The sequence below is a fragment of the Suricata suricatta genome, chromosome 12 (genome assembly GCF_006229205.1).
Source record: "Suricata suricatta isolate VVHF042 chromosome 12, meerkat_22Aug2017_6uvM2_HiC, whole genome shotgun sequence".
NCBI classification, from domain to species: Eukaryota; Metazoa; Chordata; class Mammalia; order Carnivora; family Herpestidae; genus Suricata; species Suricata suricatta.
In genome coordinates, this window is record NC_043711.1 from 11,170,973 (window position 1) to 11,182,048 (window position 11,076).

General features: G+C 57.7%; 2 protein-coding genes across 5 annotated transcripts in view; one reads left to right on the forward strand and one right to left on the reverse strand.

Annotated features, from left to right (window-relative positions):
- Positions 1-6: 6 nt before the first annotated feature.
- Positions 7-4,296, forward strand: SYDE1 (synapse defective Rho GTPase homolog 1; the record flags this gene model as incomplete). The annotated part of the gene is made up of 6 exons (XM_029917361.1): positions 7-289; positions 444-658; positions 1,246-1,372; positions 1,558-1,718; positions 2,272-2,497; positions 2,873-4,296. Coding segments are annotated over 6 exons (1,416 nt in total), but the record flags the coding sequence as incomplete, so codon positions are not given.
- ILVBL (ilvB acetolactate synthase like) overlaps positions 4,294-11,076 on the reverse strand; it is a 9,843-nt gene continuing 3,060 nt past the window's right edge. For all 4 annotated transcript variants that reach the window (XM_029917360.1, XM_029917357.1, XM_029917358.1 and 1 more), the window contains exons 7-16: positions 8,874-8,973; positions 8,639-8,736; positions 8,400-8,536; positions 6,862-6,996; positions 5,745-5,859; positions 5,475-5,644; positions 5,328-5,398; positions 5,177-5,248; positions 4,895-5,000; positions 4,294-4,764 (exon numbers count right to left, since the gene is read on the reverse strand). In XM_029917360.1, the coding sequence (XP_029773220.1) occupies positions 4,586-4,764; positions 4,895-5,000; positions 5,177-5,248; positions 5,328-5,398; positions 5,475-5,644; positions 5,745-5,859; positions 6,862-6,996; positions 8,400-8,536; positions 8,639-8,736; positions 8,874-8,973 (1,183 nt within the window). In that variant the 3' untranslated portion in view covers positions 4,294-4,585. The remainder of the gene's footprint in view (positions 4,765-4,894; positions 5,001-5,176; positions 5,249-5,327; positions 5,399-5,474; positions 5,645-5,744; positions 5,860-6,861; positions 6,997-8,399; positions 8,537-8,638; positions 8,737-8,873; positions 8,974-11,076) is intronic.

Consider the following 11,076-nt stretch of genomic DNA (forward strand, 5'->3'; position numbering starts at 1 on the left):
GCCCTCTGGGGCCGCCTCAGTCTACACTTATACGGGCTAGGGGGGCTGCGGCCAGCACCTGGGGCCACCCCAAGAGACCTCTGCTGCCTACTGCAGGTGGATGGGGTGGCCCGGGCCCGGACGGGGCCGCTGAGGGGGGGTCCGGACTTCCTGCGGCTGGACCACACCTTCCACCTGGAACTTGAGGCTGCCCGGCTGCTGCGGGCCCTCGTGCTGGCATGGGACCCTGGTGTGCGGCGTCACCGGCCCTGCGCCCAGGGCACTGTGCTGCTACCCACAGTCTTCCGAGGTAGGATACGTGGCCGCAAGGGAGGAGCGGTTGGCACAGGACTCGGCTCTCCTTTTCCCCCAGAGTGTCCAGGGTTGGGGTATGACTTGGGAGTAGGGGGCCAGGGCACAAAAGCCTGTGGGGGAAGACTCCACAAGCCTCCTTGTGTCTTCAGGGTGCCAGGCCCAGCAACTGGCCGTGCGCCTGGAGCCCCAGGGGTTGCTGTATGCCAAGCTGACCCTGTCAGAGCAGCAGGAAGCACCAGGCACAGCTGAGCCCCGCGTCTTTGGGCTGCCCTTGCCACTGCTGGTGGAGCGGGAAAAGCCCCCTGGCCAGGTGCCCCTCATCATCCAGAAGTGTGTTGGGCAGATCGAGCGCCGAGGGCTGCGGGTGAGCCCCTTGCCCCATCCCAGCTGGCCCCCAAACCTCAGACTTACACCCTCAGAGCATCCAGCATACAGAGGCCAGGGCTTCCCCACACTTACACCCTGCCTAGGACACTCCTAGCTCCAATCCCAGCTTAGACAAGGGCAGGAGGCTCCCCTAGGCCCTAGCACCGAACCCAGAACCCAGGGTCCCAGACCTTCTGGAGCTCAGAGTCTGATGGGAGAAAAGACACGATCCCAGTAACTCACAAGTGTAAAACTTGCTGGGAAGAAGTAGGGAGAAAGCAGGTCCTTAAAGCAGGACCTGACCTCTGGTTGGGGGAGGCAGGAAAGACTTCCCAACAAGGGATGACAAGTGACCTGAGGACAAATGATCCAAGCAGAGAGTTTACAGGGCCAGGTTGTTCAGGGAGCCAGGTGGGGACACCACGACAGGTGTCAGAGGAGCAGGAAGGCAGCTGGTGAAGCTGCAGCCAGGCCCCAAGCCCCCAGCCCACTGCCACCCTGACCCAGGCCTCCAGCCCTCACCCCATCCGGCACCCATCAGTGGGTAGCACTGGCAAGAAGATATTTCTCTGCACCCACCCCCAGGTGGTGGGGCTCTATCGTCTGTGTGGCTCGGCAGCTGTGAAGAAAGAACTTCGGGATGCCTTTGAGCGGGACAGTGCAGCCGTATGCCTCTCTGAGGACCTGTATCCCGATATCAATGTCATCACTGGTCAGCATGCCCCTTCCTACCCCTGCCTGCTCCCCATTCAACCTTCACCTCAAGGGAGTCCCTGTGGTCCCTCTGGGACCTCACCCTTTTCTCTCTGGCTTTGTTTTCATCTTCCTGTGCCTGTCCTCCTCTTCCCCCTCCCAGCCCCAGCTGGTGCCCTGACCAGAGTGGCCCTGTGTCCACAGGCATCCTCAAAGATTACCTTCGGGAGTTGCCCACCCCACTCATCACCCAGCCGCTCTATCAGGTGGTGCTGGAAGCCATGGCCCGAGGACCCCCAAGCAGGGCACCCTCCAGCACAGAGGGCACCCGTGGGCTCCTCAACTGCCTGCCGGATGTGGAGAGGGTGAGTTGGGCCTGGTGGGAGTGTGCAGAACTCAGAGGGGCATGACACCAGTAGAGTGCTTCACCCACACCTGAGCCCGTGATGTGCATGAGCATGTGGCTATTACGTGCTGTTAGCATCCCCACTTCATAGCTATGGAAACCTAGGCCTAGAGCGTTGAGTGAGTTGCCCAAGGTCACACAGCCAAGGACATCACAAAAATGGAGCCTCTGAATACAGGTCTGTCAAGCTACCACAAGGGAGGTTTCTGGCTGTGGAATCCTAGAGAAGTCCCAACCCTCTGTGTCTCAATACCTTCATCTGTAAAATGGGATTAATTTGAGTCCTAACTAACACACAGAGGAATGGGTTCAAATCTAAGCTCTGCCATTCCAAAACTGAGTTACCTTTGTCCTCAGTGTCCCCTTCTAGCAAAATGGGATAATAGTAGTGTCGAAGCCTTAGCTCGTCCATCGACCAGCTATGAGATCTTGATTGGAAGGGCCGCCTGAGTCTCCCCCCAGATGTGACAGGGGAGCGGCCAGCCTCACGATTCCCAACCCTCTTCTCTCAGGCCACGCTGACGCTTCTCCTGGACCACCTGCGCCTTGTCTCCTCCTTCCACGCCCACAACCGCATGACCCCGCAGAACCTGGCCGTGTGCTTCGGTCCCGTGCTGCTGCCGCCGCGCCAGTCACCCGCCAGGCCCCGCATCCGCAGCTCTGGCCCTGGCCTCACCAACGCAGTAGACTTCAAGCGCCACATCGAGGTGCTGCACTACCTGCTGCAGGCCTGGCCAGGTGAGCCCGCCCCCGGCCCGCACCGCCAATCAAGCCCAGGCCGCCGCAGCGCCACTTTCTCGGACGGCCTATCAGAGTCTCCCGCTTCAGGCATGCCATGCCCCCTGAAAGTAAACCCGTACCTGGTATCCCCGGCAACCCGTCTAGATCGAGCCAATCCAAGCTTGACGCGGTCAGAGGCCCCGCCTCTTGGCATGCCGTTCAGCGGCCGGTTGCCTAAGCAACCAGTTCTAGCTCCGCCAGTAAACTCCTGATCCGGTCGCAGGTCTTTCTTTCGTCAGGCCAATCAGGGGCCTGGTTACCTGGAGAGCCAATCAGAGGTCTGGCCGGCCGCGCGCGCGTGACGACGTCACGAGTCTCGCTCTTCCTCTGCAGATCCTCGTAGGCCGCCGGAGCCTGCGGACATCGCCCCGTACCTGCGGCCCAAACGGCAGCCGTCGCTGCACTTGCCACTCGCTGGCCCCGAAGTGGTGACTCGGCCCCGCGGCCGGGGCGGCCCCGAAAGCCCCCCGAGTAACCGCTACGCGGGTGACTGGAGCGTTTGCGGGCGGGACTTCCTGCCATGCGGGCGGGACTTTTTGTCTGGGCCAGACTATGAGCACGTGACGGGCAGCTGCAGCGAGGACGAGGACGAGGACGCGAGCGAGCCGGCGGGCACCGCTGACTTCGAAGATGACTTCGAGGCGCCCTTCAACCCGCACCTGAACCTCAAAGACTTCGATGCCCTCATCCTGGACCTGGAGAGGGAGCTCTCCAAGCAGATAAACGTGTGCCTCTGAGCCGGGCCAGGCGGGACCCCGGTCACCGGGGCCCAGGCTCCTGGCTTCTGGCTGCAGTGCCCCAGCCACGGAAGGGACCAGACCGGCCACCCAGGCCCAGGGTCTGGTTGCTGGGGAGCTGCCGAGTGACCAACCAGCCCGTTGCTGAGAATCATTCCTCGTTTCCAGTTTCCAGTGCTCAGCGTTGGGGCATTGGTTACACAGGCTGGGGCTGGGGATTTTCGGGACCAGCCGTTAGGGCCATCTTTTCTGAGTACCAAGGGCTACTCCCCTTGCTGCCAAAGGCACTTCTGCTTGCTGGGCTGGCCTCTCTTGCCTCCCCTTAGCCAGGGAAACACCAGTTACTGTGAGCATCACCCCAGGATGGTGACACACTCCCTACCCCCCACCATGCCTTCCCCTCCCCCTGTCAATCCTCTTGCTGCTGCCAACCATTTCAGTATTAGCTTTAAGCACTGCACTCTGCTTCTCCCCTCCCTGGAGGGCCCAAGGACTATATGGCGAGGTGCTATTTGGGGCCGGGTGGGGGAAAGTCCCTATCCTGGGCTCTGGCTGGGGGCTTTTAAAAAAGTAGCTGGTTTCCCCACCCTCTCTTCCAGGGAGAGCCCCATGATTGCCGCAAACCAGGAAATGGAAAGAGCAGAGGCTGGCCCTTCCCCTCCCCCATTCTTCCTCCACATCCCTGAAGAAACTGAGCACTTACAAGACCTCCCTGTGGAGGGGCCCCGCCTGAAATGTCAGGCTGGGGGCACTTTGGTACGGAACATATTTATTGCCTCCGTGCATGTGTGTGTGTGAGGACTAGTGTGCGTGGGTGGACACGTCTGGAGTAGCCCTATGGGGCTCTTTCAGGAACCTCTGAGAGGGAAAGAGTTCACAGTGGCCAGACACCCTAAAATCCCCAGCAATGGAGCCTTAGTGGGCCCCCAAGTTCCAATGGGAGAGTAGGGTCCCCTCTTGCCTCCCCCCACCTTTCCTCCTTCCATCTTTGTGGACAAATAAATCAATATGCACAAGTTCTGGGATGAGTACTTGGTCCCACATGGACCAGCGGTGGTTTATTAAGCATGGAAAAGAGAAAGCGACAAAGGGCAGGTGTGCCCCGCAAAGAAAAAAGCCCGGAAGCTCTGGGGTGCCACCAGGGAGCCTCTCTGAGCTCTGACCCTCCTCCAGCCCCACCCTGTCTTCTGGGAGGCGTGTAGTCCCTGGACCTGATAGGCCAGGTCCAGGTAGGCAAGGATGAGACTCTAAACCAGCTAGGCACAGTCCGGGGGTGGGAAGGCAGCCAAGGGTACTGACCCATGTGGCCCTACACGGCAATGGAGCCGTCTCGGAAATCTGTCCTCCCAATGAGGATGTTGACCACAACCGGGTGGCCATCTCGGCACTGCTGTTGAGCGTCACGAAGCACCTCGACCACCTGATCTTCTTTGTCCCGTGAGAGCAGCAAGCCCTGGGCCCCAAGTCCCACAGCTGCCTTGTGATAATCTAAAAGGGGAGGTCAAGTCAGAAAGTGGCAGGGACCCAGCCCACCATGCAGTAAGCCCAGGAGAGGAACACATACCCAGCCAGGCCTGCAACAGCCTCCCCCTCTCTCCACCCTGCCCAAGCGTCTCACCAGTGTAAGCCAGGCCACAGGCCACATTGCTGCCCAGACTGGGCACCTGCTCCCGAGAAATCTGGGTCCAGCCGGCATCATTCCCTATCAAGGCAATCACCGGGATCTGCAGGGAGAGAATGAGGCCAGCCCACAGCCTTCAGTTTTAAGGCTTGGCCAGCCAGAGGACGAAGATAGGAACAGGACTTTTGCCAGATAGAAGCTGCTCCCTCCCTAGCCCTGCCCATCCTGACATCTCCCAGAACCCCTAGCTCTCAGCTTCCCTCAGGGCACCCCAGTCACCTTGTGCCTGACAAAGGTGTCAAATTCAATGAGGCTGTAGCCAAAGGCTCCATCTCCAAACAGGCACCACACCTGGGCAGAGAATGAGGCTGCCTGAGTATCTCACTACCCAGAATGCAGCAGGCCTCCTGCCTCCAGCGCCCTGACTCACCTCGGCATCCGGCCGGCACAGTTTGGCCCCGAGTGCAAATCCTGCACCAACCCCCAGAGTCCCAAAGGCCCCTAGGAAAACCAAGAGCATATGGGTAAAAAGGGGCCTGGACGGTAGAAGCTGTCCCAGGCACAGGCCCTCTCTTACCAGGATCGAGCCAGCGCAGGGGGCCTCGGGGCTGCACCAGGTGGGCGGCAGTGCCCACGAAGTCTCCACCATCGACCACCAGAATCGCATTGTCAGGCAGAGTGTCCTCCACCAGCTGCAGTACCCGCACGGGGTTCAGGTGCTGGGCTACGGGCATCAGTGCCTTCTCCCTGCCAGAGAGCGATGCACATCAGCAGGGCGAGCAGGAGAGCCTGCCAGGAACCCACAACCACAACCCCCACCCCTGTGTCCACCGCACCCAGCCCCCACCGAAAGATCTGCTCTTTCTGCCGGTCAGCTTGCTGAAGCTCCTCTGCCCAGTCTGAGGCCCAGGTCTGGCCCCTAAGGCCCTCCACCAGCTTCACCACAAAGGAGCCCACGTCTCCTAGGGAAGGAAGAGGATACAGCTGCAGGGAAGTGGCCTCCTGCCCTTCCAGCACTGAAGGCCCAGGGACAGCAGGAATCCAATAGCAACATCCTGGCAGGAGGCCAGGTGCCAGGCCAGGGATGCTCCTAGAGCAGAAGAGGTAAGACACACCCCCAGAGTGTGCCAGAACCAGGTCAGGGCAGCCAAGGCCAGAGAGAAGAAGGGTTAGGGAGCACGTAGTGGGTCAGAAATCCAGGCAGCCTTGTTGCCCTGCCTCCTGCTCATACCCCAGACCAGGCAGTGCTGCCAGTTCTGCCTCTAAAACACATCATTAAAAACATCTCCATCAGCCAAGCACATCGCTTTTGAAGTGACCGATAAACAGGCCCGTGATCTACTTCCCATCATCTCCATCTTAGACGGAGGCTCAGAGAAGCGGAGTCTCTCATCCCTGTCCATCCCCACTCCAGGCCTCGTCCTTCCTGCTCTGCCTGGTTTGCCAGGGGGCCCCCTACCTCCACCTGCCCCCTGCAACTCACTGCCTACCAGCTGCTTCAGTGGACTTTCCCCAACCTGAATGCCCTAGTGCTGCTTCTCTCCTTGACCCAAGAGCTCCATGTGGCCTACAATGCAGCACGATGTCCTTGCACCGAGGGGCGGTGGCAGAGCACAAAAATGCTGCAGGAGCAGACTGACCAGAGAAGGCAGGACAGGACAACTGAAGCCTTGGGCCAAGGAGGGAGGTCTCTGTCCTCCGGGCAGCAGGCGGCACAAGATGATTTGCAGCCAGGGGTGAGATCACATGCACTTTATTCCCAGGTCTCCCCTCTTATGCACCCCCGCACCCTTGGTTCATCTGGAAGCAGCCATCAGTCTGAGAACCAAACGTGCGTCTCGAGCTGATCAGATGTCTGCTGGGACAGGGTCTGGGTCCTGCTCACAAGCACCCAGTTCAAGCCAGCTGCAGCAGAGGCCAAGGGAAGAGTGAGGAAGACGGAGGTGGGGCCGCCGGGTGCTCACCCTGCACAGCTTCCTGGGGCTTCCAGAACATGTCTGAGTTCATCAGCATCTCTTTCCGGTTACGGTTGACGATGATGATCTGGCTGCCACGGCTGAGCACGCGGCCGTAAGACAGGCGGAAGTCGCACACGATTCCTAGAAGGGGAGCAGAGTCTCCGTGGCTGGAGGGCCAGCATCCCATGACCCTTCACCCACCATGGCAGAGTGAATGCCAAGGTGAGCCTCGTTCTTCCTTTCTCCCCGTACCAGAGCCACCCGCAGTGACTTCGCATCTCCCCACCCCTTGAATCAGGGCCGGCCTCAGGACGCGCTTCGGTCAGCAGGCTGCAGCAGAATAATGGCAGGTGCTCCTGAGACCAGGCTTCAAGCCTGTGGCTTCCACTGTCTGTCTGTCTCTCTCTCTCTCTCTTTCTCAAAAAACCTTGCTCTCCCATTCCCAAATGTTCTCATCCTCCACCAAGTAGCAAGCCTAGGCTGGCCTGCTGGATGATGGGAAAGAGGTCGGGAGGGTCGGAGACCTCAGTTAGCACAGCAGAGGCCATGAGCCCAGGCTGCAGTCAGCCAAGCCCAAGGACATGCGCCTGCCCGCCCCAGATCAGCCCAGATGCTTTCTTGCCTCTCCAACTGCAGACTTATGAGCAAGTCCCACCAAGAGCAGAAAAATGACCACCTAACCTATAGGTGGGCCTTGAGAAATAAGTGCATTTTTTATTTTTATTATTTTTTTTGTTTTTAAATTTTTTATTTTTTAATGCTTTTTATTTTTTTTGAGAGACAGAGAGAGACAGTGCGATCAGGGGAGGGTCAGAGAGGGGGACACAGAATCTGAAGCAGGCTCCAGGCTCTGAGCTAGCTGTCAGCACAGAGCCCTACACAGGGCTTGAACCCACGAACTGTGAGATCATGACCTGAGCCGAAGCTGGACACTTAACTGACTGAGCCACCCAGGCACCCCATAAGTGCATTTTTTAAATGTTTATTTATTTTTGAAAGACAGAGAGGGGGGTAGACAGAGGAACTGAAGCAGGCTCCAGGCTCTGAAAGCAGAAAGCCCAACGCTGGGCTCAATCTCATGGATGGTGAGATCATAACCTGAGCCAAAGTCATACACTGAAACCGACTGAGCCACCCTAGCGCCCTAATAATAAGCACATCTTGAGTCACTGAGTTCAGGGACGGTTATTACACAATGGTGAACCAATGCAACTATTATGAGTCGGGCAGGACTCCAAACACTTTGCATGAAAACGCTGACCCTGCATAAAGCACACCTACGCTAATGCTGGAGGTGAAACCACAGGTGTCCACTGTTGTGTGCGCTCCTGTGTACGAAGCGGAGCCACACGACACGTCTGCGAGCCTGCCAGAACTTCCCTGCATTAAAGGTACCCTGTTGTCCAAGCCCTTGCAAGGGGAAGGGGGCGGGCCCAGGGTAAGGGTGAGTGGCGAGGGCAGGGTGCCAGTTAAGTACCTGACTAGGAGGGGCAGGGCGCCTGCAGGGAGGCAAAGGGAAGAGTGCAGAGGAGGCCGGGGCCCACCTGCCAGGAGGACGACGTCGGCTTTCTTCAGGGCGGCGCTGCGGTTCTGCCGGATGTGGAGGGGGTGGCTGCGGCCCAGCAGTCCTCGCGCCATCCCTCCCAGGAAGCAGGGGATGCCCAGGGTCTCCACGGCAGCCCTGGGTGTGCAAGCAGAGCAGAGGGGGGTGTAGCCACGGGCATGCCCCACCCCACAAGGTGACCGGGGATATGATAGCAAGGGCAGGGCTGAGGGTTCTCACCGAAGTCTGTCGGCGGGTGTCGGGGGCAGCAGAGCCTGGCTCCCCAGCACAATAAGGGGCCTTTTGGCTCGGCTCAAGATTTCCACACAGCGCTGAACCTGGGATTAGAGATGAGGCTCAAAGAGCCAACCGTGTCAGTCACCATCAGCCCCCAAGATCCAGGCCCCAATAGTGACTCAGAGAGAGGCCATCCTGCTGGGTGGGAGTCCTCAGGCAGGGGAGAGAGGCGATTCACCTGCTGGGGGGACGCCTGGGGAATGTCCAGAGGCAGAGGCCCCTCGGGCTGAGGCTCCCAGGCTCCTGCAAAGAGGTTGGCCAGGTGATTCTTTAAGTACCTGCAAAGGTGAGAGGAGTGGCAGTTACTAGCATTAATGACTGGGGTTCTGGGAGCTGAAGGAGGCCCAGGTTGAGGCGGGAAGTGAGACACGCACAGGAGTGGGTAAGCCACACCCCAGAAAGACAAACCCCAGTGGCCGAGTCTCCAGCCACCTGTTCCCCCTCGGAAGTTTCTGGTGACCACCCAATCTGACACAGACCCTCAGAAACAAGTGGCCAAGGTGTGGAGTGCCAGGAGCTCCACATGCCAGGGCCACGGCGGCAAAGTCAGACACACGAGGCTCTGCTGCTTCCTAGCTATGCAACCAGGCAAGTGACTGGCCCTTCGGAGGCTGTAAGATAGAAAAGGGAATCTCTCTCCCGAGGTTCGCTATCTATCCATTCAGAATATAAAGCACTTCACAAAACACCGCGGCACTCCAGCCTCTTTCTCTGGCTTCCGACACTTCCTTCTGTCTCCTTACTCGTTGGGTCCTGGGGCCCTAACTTTCCCATGGGCTACAGGGCTGTGGAAACACAGAGATAAATCTTGCCCAGCTCTGCTCTCAAGGAACATTCAGTCCAGCTGAGAATAAGACACATGGATGTTGGCAGAAAGCAGGAGGAACCGAGAACACTGAGAATAAGAAAAGGCCCAGGAAGAAACCATGATAAACCCCAACAAAGAAAGAAAAGGCAAAGGAGAGCCAGCCCTACAAGAGGCTGCTATCACAGCCACAGAACAAAATTGCTTAAAAGTTCAGCCTACCTTGGGCACCTGGGTGGCTCAGTCAGTTAAGTGTCCAACTCTTGATTTCGGCTCGGGTCTTGATCTCATGGTTTGTGAGATCAAACCCTGCATCAGGCTCTGCGCCGACATTGCAGAGCCTGCTTGGGATTCTCGGTCTCTCTCTCTCTCTCTCTCTCTCTCTCTCTCTCTCTCTCTCTCTGCCCCAACCCTGCGTGCATGTGCTTGCTCGCTCTCTCACTCTCTCTCAAAATAAATAAGTAAACTTTAACAGACAAACAAACGAAATTCAGCCTACCTGACATGGTCACCAGCCACGTCCTATCTGTTCGGGACCTCTGAATCCCCCTCTGTGTTTGTGGTTCCCTAACCAGGCTGGAGAGAGAGGGGCAGACAACTTGCCATGCGCCTGATAGGACCCTGGACTCAACCCTACTCTTACATAAGGCAATGGTTAATTAGTCACTTCAGCACTCGACACTATCAAAGTGATCTCGTTTTATTCTTCACAGACTCTTAGTCTAGAGAGAGAACCATGCAACGCTTTTTCATTTTACAGACAGGGAAGATGAAGTCAAGAAAAATTCCATCACAATGGTATCAGTCAAATCATGCTGTCCACCGTAAGACTGCATGGTGCCCTATGTCAGTGACATCTCCATTAAGCCAGGGTAGGGGGAGGCTTAATCACTTGCTCAAGGTTAACACAGCTTGTTAGCAGCTAGGGATTCGGAGCTGTCTATCTGGACTTTTGTTTCATTCACTGTAGATGGCACATAGCTGTGTGAATAAAGCACGGCGGGGGGCGGGGGGGGTCCTCCAGGCTGAATTCTTGTGGGCCATTAACAAGCTGGATGACTTCCCACCAGTCATTTACCCTCTTTGGGTCCCAGTTACCCAACCGATGAAATGGGTGTTGTAATATCACTCAGGATTGTTATAAAAGATACGTGAATAAAGCTTCTACCCCCTGAGCTGGCCTTCGAGGGGCTCCTCATGTGCTCAGGGGACTCTCTTGTTCATGCCTGTCCTGGTAGCTGGCACACTGTGGTACTCGCTAAATATGTGGAAGGGGAATGGCAGGTGGAAAGGCAAAGGGAAGGGACAGAGGGGAAGGACGAGGAGAATCAACTTTCCTCCCTGTGCCATTCTGGCCAGGCCCATCTCAGGGGTGACCAATGCCAGATACCTCTGCTGGGGCTGTGGCCCTGCAAGGAACCCCTTCCGATCCTCTCCACTGAAAGAAGGCCCCCACAACCTTGTAGCTCCTCCAGGAAAACCTTTAAGCTTATCCCTTATTCTGGCCTGATACAGGTCCAATCACTCGCACGTGACCCATCCCCCATCTCTGTATCCGGTAGCTACCACTTGGCCC